The 19,206-nt window shown below is 37.6% G+C and overlaps 1 protein-coding gene across 3 annotated transcripts in view; it reads left to right on the forward strand.

Moving 5' to 3' along the window:
* The window catches only part of gpr173 (G protein-coupled receptor 173), a 124,370-nt gene extending 106,236 nt beyond the window's left edge, over positions 1 to 18,134 (forward strand). Inside the window, exons 2-4 of one of the 3 annotated variants that reach the window (XM_039774713.1) lie at positions 405 to 497; positions 4,895 to 6,180; positions 18,079 to 18,134. In XM_039774713.1, coding sequence (XP_039630647.1) covers positions 5,037 to 6,164 — 1,128 coding nt within the window. In that variant the 5' untranslated portion in view covers positions 405 to 497; positions 4,895 to 5,036 and the 3' untranslated portion in view covers positions 6,165 to 6,180; positions 18,079 to 18,134. Of the gene's footprint in view, positions 1 to 404; positions 498 to 4,894; positions 11,533 to 18,078 lie in introns of those variants that run through there. The other 2 variants (XM_039774712.1, XM_039774714.1) reach the window with 2 other exon arrangements.
* Positions 18,135 to 19,206: the final 1,072 nt, after the last annotated feature.

The raw sequence follows: 19,206 nt of genomic DNA on the forward strand, positions 1-19,206 counted from the left end.
AAGCCTGTCTTGGCAGCATCCCCTGCAATGCACTATTCAAAATGCTAGTCCATCACTGGGCCCAAGTGCAGGGTTGGCAGATTTGACAGGCACTTTACAGCCCAATTACAGTCAAAATCCAAACCATCCCTAGTATATAACCCAAAATTAACACCCAAATAGCCGCAATCAGACCAAACTGTAGACATCTAAAAAGCACCTGATTGGTGCATTGGTACTTGATTTGAGATGAGTGGGAGGGGCTATGTAGTTACATTTCCCCCAAATGGCTGAAGACTGCTAGAGGGTACAACATAACAGTGCAAAGCCATTAAATGGATTTCTGTAAATAAATATAATGTACAGTAGTAAAAACTAATGACAAAAGATCATTTGTCTTTAATCATTGCATTTTTTTCTTTCAGATGAAGCAACATAACAGAAAGTTAAGGTCATTACCACGCTGAAGAGGAAAGAAGTTAAGAAACGCAACGTTTTGGCTGTATAGCCATCATCAGGTGTGTCACTTCAGCGTGGAAATAACTTTTAACTTTTGTTTTTCTTAAGAGAAATGTATGACACTGCTAAAAGCCAAGCAAGACAATTACAAACATTATAGTAAAATGCCTTTAACCTTCATGTCGTCTCAAAGAACTGAACAACCAATTGTTTTAGACTTAGATTATTTTCCCAATCCTTCCAATACATTTTATATTTTTTTATATTTTCACCACATATGTACAAAATGTGGTTTGACAGTAATAGAGTTTCTGTACTGTAGTTATCCTACCTTTGAATTTTTGATTTGGGTGTTTTATCAGCTGTAATTGGTTAAAGCCTGCAGTAACATTCAATTTTATCATTAATTGGCTAGGAGTAACTGTGACTACAAGGTCATTGGTTCAACGAACTGAAATTAACTGTGAAACTGACAGGTTTTAAACTTTAAATGAAGGGAGTTGTGTGAGATTTAGTTGTCATAGGTTGGAAAGAAAAAGAGTTGGATTCATAGGCTGATGGGGCAAAGGAATGCAAAAAAAATGTTCTCTTTACATAATCCCACACAATTTAAAAATACCCAAAAGCCATTTTTTCAGGCACAATGGAGTTAAAAGTAGCACACTTGAATGTAAAACCACCCAGTCTGGCAACTCTGTCCATGTGTGAATACTTAAAACTCTTAAACTCATTTGTATTTGACCAATTTAGAAATGTCAGTTCACCTAAAATGCACATCTTTGGAATCTGGAAGGAAAATAAAAAAAATCCTCATACACAAGGAAAACATCCACAGTCCACATAGACATTACATTTTAGCAGTTTATTTGCCAGCGTAATATTGGAATTAATAAGACAACCTAAACCAAATGCTGTAGATATCATGTCACATTCTTTGAAAAGAATGTTTCTTCTGAACTATTTGATTAATGGAATAAGTAATTCACCAAATATATCTATTTTCACAGCCCCGTGATGGACTGGTACTCCACCTTGGGTCTGTCTCCTACCTTGTATCTGTTGTTTGTGGTCCTTGTCTTTATCTTATTTTAGCCTTTCCTGTCTGACAAAAATATTGTACATTAGACACTCTATGGCAGTATCGATCTCCAGTTTTTCAGTAATGATAGTAGAATTTTGGAATTAAATCAGTTTCTAAATGTATGCCATGGTCTACATAATTAAGCTGGACTCAAAACTCTGTAGTCCGCAGTTTTTCTGTAATTTAACAAAACACTGTATGTTAAGGCCACTGTATGTAGAGGAGCAATAATCTAACTGAGGATAAATGAGAATTTGGCAAAATAGGATTTTAGTGGTAGAGAGTAAAGTCTTGTGTTGTCTCCTGTAAGACAAGCTATAGTCTTGAACAGAAATGAAACGTGAGAGATGTCTGTTAAGTCGAAGCTACTCACTGACTTTCTGAGCGGTACTTGAAAAAGGCATATCCATAGTCAAATTATTATTATTATTTATTTAGCAGATGCCTTTATTCAAAGCAACTTACAAAGCAAGTTATAATACATACAAGAATGAAGTTTCCAGGATCAAAAGCAGCAGAGAACAAGATAAAAGAGTGAAAATGAGAGGGTAGAACTGCTACATAATTATACCTGCAACTAGACCAAGACAAAGATCAGTATCCTAAACTCTCTGTCATTTCAGCAGCATCTGCTGTCTTGAAGGAGAGAATCTAAGAATGACCGAAGTATTCAATGAAGTGGTGTGTTTTCAAAAGAATCCTAAGCACAGGTAAAGTGGGTGCTGTTTGAATAGATAAAGGGCGGTCATTCCACAGCTTAAGAGCAAGAACAGAGTCGTCTCGGCACGTCTGGTAAGAGGGGGGGATGATCAGCAGAAAGGCAGAGCCAGAACGGGGACTTCTTGAAGGGCCATAAGGAGAGACCAAGGGTTGGAGATATGGAGGAACGCAACCGTTCAGAATACTGTAGATCAAGACAAGAGTTTTGAACTGCATCCTTGCAGCATTAGGAAGTCAGTGGAGAGATCGAAGCAAAGGAGTAGCAGGAGTGAAACAGAAAAGGAACAGAAAACACTGGAGCTGCATTCTGAAGGAACTGGAGAGGTTGGAAAGCAGCGGAAGGGAGAGAGTTGCAATAGTCCAGAGAACCAAATATATTGATAGCATAAATTGGTTGTGTTCCTGATTAAAGTCACCTAGAGGAAATACATGTTGTAGAGGTTAGATAAAAGCAGGCCAAGTATGTTATAGGTACTCAGTTTTACCAGAAGACTGACTGCATAAGATATTCAAAGTGATATTAATTTTCTGTTATTTAATATACAGCTATCAGTGCAAATAAAAGATAATGTAAAATTCAATAAAAATGAAAATACCTTGCAGTAATACAAGAAATACAATTTAGAACATAAAACCACCATTGACTGTATACAGAAATATGCATATAACTGAGCTTTTTTATTTTTTATTTTCTAAAGCTCTTGTTAATAATAATATAAGTGAGTAGATATTGTGTACATTTATGGAGGTATTTAGTGAATATCTGAAACTGGGTATGTCATTGGCGATGCTTGCATCTCCATCCACTTTGAGGTCCCATTCCAGATTTAAGAGAGATGAATTAATCAAAAAGTCAAAGGGCATCATAATGGGAAAAAAGAGTGCGGAAAACATAGCTACAGCCAGTCTCGGTTACTTCCACAGTAAAAAAGCTTTTTGAATCATCCTGGATTTAGTAAGAGTTGCTATGATAAAAATAATAGGCCTTCAACATTAATTAAAACGCTGAGGCCACTTACATGCAGTTTTTTTCTTATTGGCAGGTAAGTCTTCATAAAGCTTTAATTGCTTGTGGAATTGTGAGAAGTCCTCCTTCTTGTGATCACGGCATATGTTTCGACATAAAGACATTAATAAGCTGTCAAAGGCTAAGATGTTTGCAAAGCCATTCTCTAAGATAAACTCTAAACTTAACTGGAAACTAGATGTACAGACTTAATAGATGTGCAGTTTTATGATAATAATTCCAAGCTCTTGAGCTTTACCGTGGTGTTTTAAAATAACTGTAGCATAATATGTCAATTTAAATAGCCTGACAGTAAAGCATTACAATAACCATTTCACTTAAAATGCATGCATTAACTAAGTATTAAGGAACCACCTTAATTGTGTACATGTTTTCTGTTCTCTAGAAAAATTTTGGCACATAATTTTTTGTATTTAACAAGTGACTAACTTAATCTTGGTACCATTATTGACGCGGGACTTCATTACTGAGAACGGGATTTGTAGCAGAGTTTGGTGTCATTATTGCTGCAACCATTTTGGATGGTGATGCAAGGACACTGGCTTGCACATTTTTGGATTAAGAAAAAACAAACAAATCTTGCATGTGCGATAGTTAATTGGGGAAAGGAATTGAAGGCAGTCTGGAATTTTGCTTGTTTTTTGTTAAAAACAACATTTGAACATTTTGCCAAATGTTTTGAACTTTGACTGTTGACTTTTTGTTTGGCTTTTCTGATTTTCAGCTCTGCCTATTTATCATCTCTCTTTTGTCTACTGTTTATGGCCTTGGTCTTCCTGCCATTTATTAAATCATCTGTCTTTAGGGACAAGCTTTTTTTCTCAGAGCATACAACTTGGATCATTAGTATGTACCCTGAGATGGAGTGTTTGATTAAAAAGATATACGCAGATGAAACAAAACAAATTAGTCAGTAAACTGGACCATGCAGTGTTATTTAATATTTGTATATTTAATAATTTGCCTATCATCAGTCCCTCTGGATGAGCATGTTTTCAATCAGAATAACACAATTTCTAAGCTTGATGAGTATATTTTTAATTGTGGAAACATGACGACTTAAAATTAGATCAGTATCAAAGTTAATGCCTGCATGTCTTACCAAGAGCTAGCAATATTTTATCTGTACGTTTTCCAACCTAAATGTTTTTCTGAATTTAAGAGAACATCATTTTTGCACATCTTTAATTTCACTTTATAAAGGCAGTTAATAACAAAGACATATCTTTAGTTTTATAGAGTTGTCATCAGAATACAAATGAAAGTTAATATCATATATCAAAATTACTTATATCAACTTAAAACAAATACGCTTAGAGAAAAAGAGCTGATTGGAACACTAAGCCCTGTAGACACAATCCTTAGCTTTGAATATGATAGATGGAATATTGTGCTCAGACGTCTGTACATATTGAATATGATGTGTGAACTCAACCACAAGTAGAGCATGGATTGGGTGTAGAGCAAATCCTCAAATGTGAGTTCTACTTAGTCTGTTCACATAATTATCTGACAGCCCCACTTTGAGGAAAAATATAGTTTCATGTTCTTTAAGTCAATCACATTCATTAGTTGTACTTTTGTTTATTAATCTTTTTTCTTTTTTTTTTTTTTTTTTACTTTGGCAGGTGCCGCTGAAGAACATGGGGCACTGCAGATTTAAGACGCCCAACCTCAGCTGCTGAAAACAGAAGAGGGGAAAGCAGGGCTTAGCCCTGAACACATTAGAGTAAGAAAAGAAAGTGGAGAGAGAGAACAGGAAGCCAAGGAATGGCCAATGCAAGTGAGAGCAGTGAGGGACCCAACCACCCCATGGTGGCCAGTTCCTCTGCAGTTTCCACGTATGTTAAGCTGGTTCTTCTTGGATTGATCATTTGCATCAGCCTGGTGGGTAACCTGGTGTTGTCCTTGCTAGTTCTCAAGGACCGAGCACTCCACAAAGCCCCTTATTACTTCCTCTTGGACCTTTGTCTGGCAGATACCATCCGTTCAGCGGTCTGCTTTCCTTTTGTCCTTGTGTCCATTAAAAATGGCTCTGCTTGGACATACAGTGTTCTTAGCTGCAAAATTGTAGCCTTCATGGCAGTCCTCTTTTGCTTTCATGCTGCCTTCATGCTGTTTTGCATTAGTGTAACACGTTACATGGCCATTGCTCATCATCGTTTTTATTCAAAGCGAATGACCTTCTGGACTTGTGTAGCTGTAGTTTGCATGGTTTGGACGCTGTCTGTGGCCATGGCATTTCCTCCTGTTTTTGATGTTGGCACTTACAAGTTTATCAGAGAAGAGGACCAGTGCATTTTTGAGCATCGCTATTTCAAAGCCAACGACACTTTGGGTTTCATGCTGATGTTGGCCGTTCTAATCCTGGCCACCCATGTAGTTTATATGAAACTCCTGCTGTTTGAATACAAACATCGGAAAATGAAGCCAGTCCAGATGGTGCCTGCCATCAGTCAGAACTGGACGTTCCATGGGCCAGGAGCTACCGGGCAAGCAGCTGCCAACTGGATAGCAGGTTTTGGACGGGGGCCCATGCCTCCCACCTTGCTGGGTATACGGCAGAATGTCCACAACCAGAACCGACGACTTCTAGGAATGGATGAGTTTAAAGTGGAGAAAAGATTGGGAAGAATGTTTTATGTGATCACCTTGTTCTTTTTGGTTCTCTGGTCACCATATATTGTGGCCTGTTATTGGCGAGTTTTTGTTAAGGCCTGCACCATACCCCACAGGTACCTCTCCACTGCAGTGTGGATGAGCTTTGCCCAGGCCGGGGTCAATCCTATCATCTGCTTCTTCCTCAATAAAGACCTGAAGAAGGGACTTCTAGCTCACCTACCCTCCTGCTGTAGGACTAAACCGCAACTGCCCCGGGAGCCCTACTGCGTTATGTGAGGGCTTGTGCAAGAGTGTAAGTGTGTAATGATGTGTGCATACAGATGTGTCAAAACTTAAGAATATTGCCCTCTCCATCAAGATCTCCATCGAGATGTTGTCCATTATTCCTTTGTTAGAAAGGTTGAGAACCAATGTTAGGAACCTTTTTATAAAAAGAATGTCAGATACTGATATCTTTAGAGCCTTAACATTTAGGGTTGGCCAGACCATATTCTGACATCTTTACTGAAGGGATAGCAAGGGGTTTACTGAGAAGGAGCACAGGACCAAGTTATTATTATTGGCAAGTCTGTTTAGTTAATCCAACACTTTAACTAGTTGTGTTTTAATACACAAGGTTTTATACATTTGCTATCCTCTTCCATTTTTTTGTCCTGTAATATGAAGAAATAACCTGGCAAAAGCAATCTGTTTGAAGGGGATCTCTTCTAATTTACAATCTATAAACATGTTCAAATCAGAAGAGATGCTCCTCTTCGCGACTGTTTCTGCCTGTAGAACTAAAAGAGCTATATCAGTATTGGCAATCTAAGATGCAAACAGTTGCATGTTAATTTATTGCCCCAGCCTTCCACTGCAGTGTTTCTGTACCATTATATAGCACTGACGTTCAGCATTTGCTCTTACACAGTGGGCTAAGGCAGCTGCATTGCTGCAGTAACACTGACGTCCCACCCTGGCCTGATTTGCACAGTTAAAATCCATTTGTCTTGTGTTTAAGACTAGTGGACACAGATTCTTAATACGAGTTTTCATTGCCTACTTACATGTTTGTTTTGAGTGAGCCTGCCAATTTCTTAAATCATTCATACCCCCAAAGTGCTTTTTTTTTTTAAATAGTGGATAAAGGTAAAAACTATGTGATAAAAATCAGATATTTCCAGCCCCTCAACAAATAGTGCTGAATTTGCCATAAGGATGAAATTAAAAACCAGTATTAGAAATATTTTGGAAGAACAAATTATAGAAGTGACATGGATTTGTTTTTAAATTTTGAATCTCTGATATTATTTTCAGGTCCAGTCTCTGTCTGAAACTTTGATTGTATTAGAAGCATATCGGTCCACAGGTGTTGGAGGGTTTCATTGTCTAAACAGGATAAAATTCTCTTCTCTTGCAATGCCTACAGCAGTAAATAGTGTGACAGAGTCTACATGGAGTTTTATTCATAGTAATTTTTTCCTAAACTGCTATTGCTGCAAGGAGAAATATGCAGCTTTAAAATAAGCCACACGAAAGCAAGAGGAAAACAGTAGTTGTGACATTTACTACATGGGTGTTTTTTATCAGATACTGAGACATCAGGAATTGGTTTGTTGCCTGACAAGTTCGACAAGAAGTGGCCATAAAGTGTTGTTTGAAAGTGTATTCAGTCCCTGCCAGCTACAAAGTACTCAGCTGGACCCTCAAAATCGCAGTAATGGTGGGTGTCCCCAAAGCGAAAACAAGCTAATGTGGTGTGAGATTCACCATTGCTTGTGTTTCAGGCTTCATAGTCTTATTTATTTATAAATGTATACATTTATGTATCTATTGCCCTTCATATTTATTTATTTGTTTGTTCGCTATAATAGATTTGTGAGGGAGGCTTATACACTCAGTACGAAATTGCAGGGAAATAAATGTGTGGTGTGCCAAAGAAAAATAAGTAGATATTGTTTAGAGCAAAAAACAAAACTAGAGTAATTTTAAACTTGTACTCAGCCCAACAGCATTTATTTGATAAATGAAATCCATATATATATATAGAGAGAGAGAGAGAGAAGATAAACTCCAGTCGAAAGAGATACTCGCTCAAAAGTAAAGCAGAACCCAAGCACCTGAGGTGGCACCGCACCAGCCAGTGTTATGTGTGGAGTTCTAAAGGGTTCACTTTATGTGTGTTTTTAATACAAACTATCTGTTCCCATATTCATGGCATATCTAGAACTGGATGTGCTTTTAAACAGTAGGGCTTTGGCTTTATAGATAGCGTTCATCTCACTTTACACTTGCTTTAGAACATAATGCAAGAAGGCAGGTGTTCCAGTGACATTTCAACAACACAAGTTCATCTTGAAGTGTTACTGCAAATTCAAGAATTTAAGTGACATGTAAATATAAAGATAAGAGAGGCTGCAGTTAAACTTCCAACACTCTAGGAGGTCTGGCTCAACTGCGAGGTGTGGAATTGTGCGGTGTAACACCAGTTTACATGACTGCCAGTGCTGTAAGGTGAAGCACAGTAGCTCAGTTCAGTGGGCAAGTGTATGACACTGCTAAGTGCAGAGTGCAAGTGGATAGAAGTTTAGTGGCGTGGTTCAAGACAACAGTGACTGCAGATCTGACACAGTCAAGTTTCACTTTCTCTATGAATGTCAAAATAGATCATTTACTGCCAAGTGTATATAGTATATACATTTTTAAAATGTGTTATTATCTTTCTGTGGCCTGCTTATTTAAATATTGAAAAATGTATAATGGTTATCAATGGTTGGCATAATCACTAAAACTTTCACTAAGGCAAGAATTTGCTGAAAATATAGCAAATAAATGAATCCAGGAATATTTTAATATACCTCTTAGAGGATCATATAGTAAAGGTCTTTCACACTCTCGCATCGTTAGGTTCACAGAAGAGCAGTCTTGACATCTACTGGAAACACAAGTACAGATTCTAGTCTAAATTATGAAAACTTCTTTTCATTTTAAACCCTTTAGACCAGAGTCTGCATTGTGTAATTACGTCTGAGTTTGTAGTGTCTTCCTTTATAGACAAAACACAAAAGCTTTGGGCATATATGAAAAACCACCTATATCAAAAGCACAAGTAATGCCAGTATTTATACTGAAGAGAGGCTCAAAAACAAGGGAAGACTGTCCATTCTGTCTGGCTCATTTGGTTAGCTAATGGCTATTCCCAGTACATCATCCAGCTGTTTCTTTAGATAAACCGCAGGTTCCACTTCAGCAGTGTAACTAAGTAGTTTTTCTCTTCCCGTATTAAAAGACGATGAGGTCCTTTACCATTTTAAGTAGCATAATTAATCTCGCTTGACCAAAACTTGAGTTCCTTTCTTTTTGCTCAATATCGTTTATCCCGCTTAAGATATAAAAATATGCTTGCCATAGCTACAGGAACATACTGTAATTATAATAAGCAGACATCAACATGTGAGGCTTCCAAAGAGAGAAATGTGATTCAAATAAAAAGTGTGACTTTAGAAGCAGGTTATATTACATAAATTACAACCCTTTTGATATTGTCTCATTCTCCCTGATGAATGGCCTATTACTTACTTTGCTACGAGTGAAAAATTGGTAAATTATTTATTTTTGCAGTTTTTTTACATTTGATGATAACATGAACCAAATGAACATTATAATCTCTGTTGATAAGCAAGAATTGAAAGCCTAGTTTATATTCAGAAAGAATAAAAGCAAAGTAAAATAATCATAATGCCACTACTGCGGCACTAGCACAAGAAGCCCTCCCGTTACACGTCCTCAAAGTCTGGCCCCTTTGTCCTGCCACTTTCTCTGTGCTCATCGCTACCATTAGAACAACATCTGTGATTCATGGCAGATGCTCACTTGACAGAAGTAAACAGTGTTTAGACATTTGTTAAGTGCAAGACATTTCTGCTGGTAATTTATTAATTTCTTTGTTACTTAAAAATGGTAGAGGATTTTAAAAACTTTCAAAACAGATGTAATAGATATTTTTTATTTCCAACCACTTTCATTTGAAGTGTCTTTCTGAAAAAACATGACCTTTTTTTACAATAAAAGTAAAATGAAAACAGTAAAAGAAATAACTAAAAACCCTGTAAAATTATTAAGCCAGGGCAGACATTCAGTTTAATGCAACTTTATTTGTAACATTTTGCTACAGTTTCAGCATCACTTCCAAAGCAGAAAAGGCAAACATATCAGCTCAGTTGGGGTCTGACATTTCAGGATTACAACAACAACAACAGTTTATTTCTTGTATAGCCCAAAATCACACAAGGAATGCCTCAATGGTATTTAGGTCCCATTTTTTTTTTTTTGCTAGCCCCCAAGCCTTGACTTTCAAATAAGACAAGAACCAGAAAAACCTTGAAGCGAAAAAAATGGAAGACATCTTGAGAAAGGCAATTCAGAGAGAGACCCCCTTTCAAGTAGGTTAGGCATGCAATGAGTGTCAAAAAATGGGATAAATAAAATTCACAAAACAGAACACAAGTAATCCTCTTCATGTTTTCTTCCTCTTAGGATGTAAAGTTCCATATTTGATTGTGACCAGTTCATTTGTATATGTGTTAACACATGTCACCAACAAACAGACGCGCGCACACACACACCCCATAGTGGAAGTGGGCAAATATCGTTCAGGAATACCTAAAATATGAATGTTTACATTATGAGCCCATCCAAATGTTCTAGCTGTAGATTGGCAGATAAAGTGAAAGGGCTCCCTAGATTAAAATATTTTTGGGCAGTAATGGGATGAAGAGAAGTATAGGATATTAGAACATTTCATTAAGACTTGACATTTCGTGTCCAATTTCTGTGTTTGGACATATTACTATCCTTGGCTATAATAGTTTTTCCATGTTCCCTTAAGCACTTTATGCTAGATGAGCCTTAGTGTCGAGTAAAGTGAGACGCTTTCATTTCTACACCATAAAACATCAATATTCTTTTTGGAAGCTGCCCAAGCATTTGTGTTCATTACCTGATTTGTGACAAAAAACATTTGTTCATATAGATACCTGGACCTAGTTACTAAGCAATGAAGTAGATACTATCCCCTTAGGGACCTTCACATCTGAACACATTATTTTGTAAGCACTATAGGACATTGACAATGTTAGACAACTTAGCTTGAATTTGTGAAAACCTTTTCTTGTATTACTACTTTTTGTGGACTATTTGTATCTCTCCAAAGCAAAATTTGAGATCTGACTTCCAAATGTTTCAACTTCCCTCAGTGTTATGGACGTAACTTATTAAACCTTTATGTATGTACACACGGACCAGCATGTTCAGGGCTATAAAAATAAATTTAAAAAATTGAAATTACAGTCCACCACGTTCTAGAATAGATTATGACTTTTTCTCTAGATGTTGTTTCAACTTGAACAGTTAACACATGCATCTCTTATGTTGTGTCCATTACTACTTTACTTAAACAAGCTTGTCACATTGAATGAAACATTCAGTAATTATATAAATATTAGCTGTGCTACCCGACGGGTTTAAGTTAGTGTAACCCTTAGTGTTAACGTTTGCAGCGCACCATGCAATGTCCATGTCTCTGTTGTATGCCATTTGGTATGGAATTTGTAAAAGCCGTCTTACTCTTTGTGATGCACCATTTACTGGAATGACAAACGTAATGCATTTTGGACACACAAACAAATGTTTGTGATACTCCATCTTTTGGAATGACAGAGACATATCAACCGGATGGACACACAAACAGACACTTATCCCTTTATGAAGATGGATAATATACATATATATATATATATATATATATATATATATATATACAGTATACATATATATATATATATATATATGGTTGAATAGTTCACTGTCAAATGATGAGTACGCGACACGTGTTTCACCCTAATTCTGGGCTCATCACACTCACTGCACCCCCCCTCGAGGATCGAACGAGCCCAGAATTAGGGCATGTACTCTTTGCATTATTTGACAGTAAACTATTCAACCATTCTATGAACTGCTTGTCGCAACTGAAAGAGGGCACCGTGGCAGATGTTTGCCAACTTGCAAACCAACCTCAAGCGTTACCTGGTAGGTAACCACCCATACAATCAGATTTTGATTCAGACTACGAATGCCATGAATATATATATATATATATATATATATATATATATATATATATATATATATATATATAGATATATATAATATATAGATTTTAAATGAGATGGCCACAGAAACAGAATGGAAACAATCTTTGGTCTCCTGACCAGCCCCCTCTGTAACGTGCAGAGCATCCTTAAAGCTGCAGAGATGATGAGCAGTGGCGTCACACTTATACAGCCCTGTGGAATTAGGAAAGGAGTTTAATATTAGAGTTTTATTTTTTCATTTTTTCTTATAAAGCAACTAGCAAGATACATTGAAAAAAAAAACTGAAAAGAAAGGGTTTACAACCAATTGTTGCCAAATTTTGACACAGGAGTGATTGTGTTATTTGCGTGTATGGAAGGCTTTTTCTTCAGGTTGGTTTCTTTTGTGTCCTTCTTTCTTGACCTTCAAGGAGCCGGGATATTCAAATTCCTTCTTGGAACACATAACCTGAATGGATTACCTAAATGGATTAATTGATTCTAAGCTGACAAGAAATAAAACTGACAGTTTTCTGGAACACTATGAGACACTTTTTTGGGGGGGTGGGGTGGGGGTGGGCTTATGGGTAATGGTATCTCGAAGTTAGGAGGGCGAAAAATACGGGCTGATTGGAATCTTTCAGGTATCGGGCTTGGGAGGTGAAGTTTGGGACATTGGGTTGTGTGGGGGGGGTGGTTCTTCTTCTTTTTTTTTTTTTTTCAAAAAAAAACAAACAAAAAAAAAAAATGAAAGAATGCCTGCCTGTACTTTTTTGTATGAAAAAGGTAAAATGATCTGCAGGCATATTATCTTTTGTAAATTAACTGTGACCTCTGTAATATTTGTTGTGTATTATATAGGCAAGGGACTACAGAAATATGGGGATTCTCTGAAGTTAATTTTGTTTTCCACGCATGTGTGTGTGAGCGCGTGTACGTTTGTGGGAGAGGAAGCAGGGTCCGAGGGAAGGGGTGGGGGTGGTACTGCTCCGCTTTGGGTGAAACTTGCTGGAAATTTACTGTTTTGTTTAAAAAAGCAGCTATGATTTTTTTAAATCTGTTTGCCAGTCTTTGTATAACTTTGTTATTGGTTTAGTTATTTTGAATTTGAATTTGTATTTATTTTATGTAAGTCAAAGTCTCTGCTTTGGGTCAGCCTACATTAGCTGTATCTACCATGTGCTATGGCTTGGGGCATTTATGAACGTAATTGTCCGAGAAACATTTCATTTTCGCTTCTATTGAAAGAAAGTCTTTATTCCTTTTACTCCACAAGTGCAAGGGTGTTTATTGTTGAACCTTTGCCAAGTCTGATGTCAACAGGATTTTGTATGGCATGCATCAAGCAGAATGTCTCTTCTAAGCTAGGTAACAGGGAAGAATCTGTGGTTGCTATGACAAGATTTTCAATAGATTGTTCAGAAATATCCATTTCTAAATTACAGTTTTACTGTTTTTCCATTAACTTTTTAAGATAGGAAATATTTTTTTTACGTCTTAGTCATTGTGGCAGGAAAAACGTTACATTTAATGTAGATATGTTAAACTTTTGCTCCTCTTCACGAAAAATACTAACCATTTTAAGCTGAGTAGAAGTAAAGAATAGATTTCAAAATGTTGACAAATGACTGATCTATGTAATACAAGCTTTAAAGAACAACATGCACATTTTCTAGCTCATTAGCTGTGAAAATGATCTCTTGTAGTATGTCCATTTGATCCAAACCAGAGGCTTTGAAAGTTCTTATGATGCATCTTTAAGGCAAACAATACTCGAAGAGGAACAAAATGATGATAAAGCTAAGCAAAGCTTTAATTTGGACTTGGCGGTGTTCACCTGCAGGAGTAAGTGCGCCAATATTAGCAGAAAAGACTCTCAGGTGACGCATCTGTACGAATTGGAGGTTAGTACAAAACATGGTGAAGCATGTCAAACTGCAGAAATGGCCACAATCTGGGCCTGCAACTGATAGTTCGTACCCTTGAAAGCCACAGCTTCCACTATTATTCATTTACATCACTTAAGTTGCACGTTATTTTGAACAAAATGAAAGTGAATGCCTGCAATAGTAAGAAATAGGTTGACGTGCCTAAGTATGCTTAATGTCCTGAAGATCTCAAGAGGATATTCCAATTACTTTAGTCCAAGGCTAAGGCCTCTTCAGCCTCAGAGCAAGTTGGCCTGCATTCTGTAATCCGTCAGTGGTGACTAGCTTTTGACTTTTTGCAGCTTGACATAAATCTGAGTAGAGCAGGCTGGGATGTCTCTATAAACAGATGGACAGCCCCATGCTTTTTGTGGGTGAAGAACCCCAGCCTTGTGTAGACATAGGACTTTCCTCAGGTTCCTCTAATTCTTAGGAAAGGTCATTTTACTGTTTTGGAATAACAATGGTACATCATGAAAAGATGTCACAAAATAAAAAAAAGAAAACCTTTTTTTTTCTTCAGAATTGGTGTAAGCCAGAGCTTGATTCATCTCAGTCCAAATAGGAGCTACAAAAAGTTTCTGGACATTATTGTCAGTTATCAACATATTGCAAAGTATGATGCTTTGTTTTGCAAGTCATGGGGTTTACTACTATAGAGGGATTTCTGGCTAAAATCATTTCAATTCAGTCTTTCAGGAAAATCAGTATGTAAATTGCTAAAGTTCTGGCATATCCATATCCAGCAAAGGCAGTGGATTCGTACTGTATGCCTACAAGGGAGGGAAGGTGTAAACGCCATGCAGTGTTTCAAGTAAAAGACTCCACCGGCCTGACAGCTAATATTGACACATTGTACTGCTGCAAGGTATTTTCAAAGTTCAGCTCAAGGATAACAGATTTCTTAAATTGGATCCTTCCTTGTCAAATTCTGCTTTCCTGCATAGCAAATCAGTGTGAAATCTGCTTAAGGATTTATTTTCATTGAAAGTCAAGGCACTTTTAGGCCCAAAGAAAAAAAAACTGCACTCATTTAACTTTCTGGCCACAAATTAAAATCAATCTGCTTGATCACTCAGTCATTGTAGCTGCAAAAAGCCAGTCAGTGGTCTCAGTGTGTGTGTGTGTGTGTGTGTGTGTGAGTGTGAGTGTGTGTACTGTAGGCCCTAGTTGTTCTCATTGGGAGCCTTGTCAATACCTGCTGAACATAACAGGTGCTTTAAAATCTTTTATTTTAATTCATCATGTAATAAAGAGCTTCAAGTGTTTATTTTAAAGTCTGGGTTTCAGATCCCATCCACTTTGTTTTCTGCTCCATTTTCATTTTTTTCTTTTATTTATACAGCACTAGCAAGGCAAATTAACATCCCATAGAAAAATAATCAAAGTTCGCTCGTTTTTTTTTTCTTGCTTTCTTTTACATTTTAATAGATTTGATCTAATTCCTTTGTGTTTGCAGAGCCTTGTTCTCGTGCCCAGATGAAGACAGAAAAATGACTCCAATTTAATTTGAATTCTGTCAGCCCAGCATTTTTCCAGTATTTACAGTGCATGCCATCAGCTGGCTTCCTGCCGTACTGTGTTTCCAAACTCAGTCTACTCAGCTTATGCCATGGCTGCTTGTCTTGCTGCTCTCAAATGAAAACTAATCACTTCAGATACAGTAAATACAGCAAGCACAAAGGGAAGTCAGAAACTCTTTGTAAAAGGTAAAATGGACTGCACGTGTGCGAGAATGTCTGCCTGCCTCCAGTACCTGTTTTTTACTGATCAGAGATACAAAGCATACCGGGTAGCAACAGGATGCCTGCCAACATGCAACATCTGTCCTTCCGTCACAAGCGTTCAGCACAGAGCCGGTCTAGAGACACGAGTCCATGGAGGAAATAAAAGGAAGCACAGGGTCGACATGACATTTCCAGTCTAGTTCTGAAATCAACAACACTGCTTGCCATGCTGCTTCATATGTGAGGAATTGAAATCCATATTGTATTTAATCATAAGCACAAGAAGCAGTCGTGAACCTCATTAATTCCATTCCTCATTTCACCCTTAAGAAATTATACAGCTAACTTGTTTGAAATGTTTCATCTTTTTGAGGTGTTAAAAGCAGCAGGGCTCAGTAATGGAAAATAGTTACAGGAGATAATAAGGGAGAAAAATAATCCTGGCTAAACAGCATTACTGCGGTGGGCTGACGCCCTGCCGGGGGTTTGCACCCTGTGTTGGGTGGAATTGGCTCCAGCAGACCCCCGTGACCCTGTAGTTAGGATATAGTGGGTTGGATAATGGATGGATGGCTAAACAGCATTCAGTCAAGTCAAGGCTGTAGTTATATGGTTAGAATTATACTGCAGGCTAACGGTGACACATGGAGCCTCTCATTTGACTTGTAAGTAGCATAGCAGCACACGCATAAAGGGCTTTAACCGGGTGTTCACCTACAAAAGCAATAGCCCAGGCTGAGCACACCTTATATTCCCATCGCCCTAGTACAGAAAAACTGAACCCACTAACACAGTTCTGCTTGCCCCCAAGTGACACAGAATGTTCTTTACTCTTGAAAACATTTGGGTGTTTTGTACAGCAGCACATGGGATAACCTGGAGAACAGTAAGGGACCACAGCAGTTAATGTCTATGTATGCTATGCTGAAAGCACCCCCATATGCGTCCAGTTCCTTGCGAAGTGAAATGCTTTTATTTGAATAAAAAGACTTCTGTAAATGAATAAAGTCTGCGGCAGTGACAAAGTGCCCCTCTACAACACTGCGTGCTCTCAATACCAAGATGTTAAACGGCAGGTGATCATTCTATCCATTTTCTGAACCTGCTGTGTTGAGGTCAGAGCCATGGAGTGCAGAATATCTAATTACCCAATATCCTTTACTTCACTTGCGATTTTGAATTATGGCTTCTTTAGGCAGTCATTTATCAGAAAGGCAAATCGTGTAGAGTGTCCTGTGCTCATCCGACTTGCTTTAACATTCCTGAAGGGAGAATTGTTTTAGTTCCTCAAACTTTTTAACATCCAGTCATGTTCTGAACCTGCTTTTCATATATGATGAATACTTTTAGTAAGTTGTGTTTTTATGAAGTATGGTTACTTTTCTTTTTTTTGTTCAGACACATCACTTGACTTTTTTGGCAGGTACTGATACTTTTTCTGTTTTTATTGGCTCTGCTGGAGGTTTTTGAGACTTTGTCAGACTTCTACAATGAATCTGGTGAGTGCTTGAAGGTGTCATTGTGAATGACAGGATGGGTCATGATATCTACAAGGAGAAAAGTGCTCTTGATATGATGCCGGAGCAGGTGAAGTAGTGATGTGCTATGCAGAAATAATAAAGGAAGTGAATGGCTGATTTATCCATGTAATTTAGCTCTACAAACAAAATCAGTTCAACACAAAACAAATGGACGTGTCTGCTGTTGGCTGTAATGTGTAAGGTGCAAGTAGCTGGTATAGACATGTTGGAGAAGTTAAATGATTTCCTGAGAGTTTACTGGTTTTATGCTGTAATTTTTATTCAAGACACAAATTGACACAGCTGCTGCTGTAAAGTAAAGAAGACATCCACGTCTCCCCATTTCGAAGATCAGGAGTTCCTTCCTCGTGTTCCTTTCAGTTATTGGCCTATGCACCGTCTGAACATTTTCTTCTCAATTCCACGTGGCTCCGTTCATTTTGACTCCACCTTGTTTACCCAGCTGCACTTTTGAGGAGATTTTCTCTTCTGTGTAACAGGAAAAAAGACAATTTTAGTTCAACAGAACCTGGCTGACGCTAAGCATAAACAGGAATTGTTTCATGTCTTGAAGACTTTTCTGTATATTTACAGCTTTTTTTCATCTTGAAAATTAAAAAAAATGTCTACTTTTGATGCATTTTCAGCTCTGGTCATGGTGTTTTTTTGTTTTTTTTTAAGATTTATGTGTTTTGCTCTTTAATATCAGCTGTCTAACTAGAAAAAAATAATGCAGTATTCCAGACAGAGTACTCATTGAAAGAAACATTTCTGAGCTTTCATTTATTATAGACACAGTATTTCTGGTTTTTTTTTCTTGTCTGTATAAAATTTATATTTAAGTTTCAGCTGTCAGGTATTTAAGATGTTTTGTATTACAACATCTGTGACTCTTTCTTTTTTAGTAAAAATTCAATCACTATGCCAGAGGACGCCATCTTCAGCAGAAAGGATGAACCCATCCTGAGGAGACACAGCCTGGATTGGAGGTCTCTTCTTCACAGGACACACGTACACTTTTGGCTAATTAAAGTTTGTAAATTGTATGTGTGTCGGTATACCATTTTAAATCCAAAGGGTATTTCAGTAAATACAGTAGTTACAATATATACAGAAAGTATTCAGAGCCATTCAGTCTTTAGAAATTTTGCTGTGTTGCTGCTTTATGCTAAAATGATTTAAAATTAGTTTTTCCCTCATCAAGCAACACTCAATACCCCAGAATGACAAAGTGAAAACAAGCTTTTAGACATGTTTACAGATTTATTAAAAGTAAAAAAAACTGAAATGTCCTATTGATACAAGTATTCAGATGTTCAGTACTTAGCTCAAGCACTTTTGGCAGTTGTTCCAGTCTGGAGTCTTCTGGGGTCTTGACGCAGTAAGCGTTTCACGCCAGGATTTGTGGATTTTTTGTTATTCTTCTCTGCAGATCATCTCAAGGTCTTTCAGGTTGGATGGAGACCATTGGTGGACAGCTATTTTCAGGTTAGTCCACAAATGTTCGATTGGATTCAGTTCTGCATTGTGACTGGAGCACTCAAGAACATTCACAGAGTTGACCCCCAAGCCACTCCTGTCTTTGCTTTGTGCTTGGAGTCCATTTTTTCTATTGGAGGGTCTAAGGTCCAGAGTGCTCTCTGCAGGTTTTCATTAAGGGTACCAATGTACTTTGCTCCATTTAGCTTTCCTCCACCCCTACTAGTCTCTACCGCCATGCTTCATCGTGGAATATTTTTGCACCAGTGAAGAGCTACAGTATGCTTGGTTTCCATTGGCTATGATGCTTAATTTAGTGTTTCAGTCAGACCGAAGAATCTTGTTTTTCATAGTCTAAAAGTCCTTTCAGTGCCTTGCAAACTCCCAAGAGGGTGTTCATGTGTCACCTGGCTAGTCTGCCTTAAAGCCAAGATGAGTGGAGTGTTGCATTGGTGATTGTCCTTCTGGAAGTTTCTCTCATCACGACACAGGTTCTGTAGAGCGTAGGGTTCTGCTGCCATCCACAACACTTTAATTACATCTTTCATCACACG

The sequence above is a fragment of the Polypterus senegalus genome, chromosome 13, assembly GCF_016835505.1.
Source record: "Polypterus senegalus isolate Bchr_013 chromosome 13, ASM1683550v1, whole genome shotgun sequence".
In the NCBI taxonomy this organism is placed as follows: domain Eukaryota; kingdom Metazoa; phylum Chordata; class Cladistia; order Polypteriformes; family Polypteridae; genus Polypterus; species Polypterus senegalus.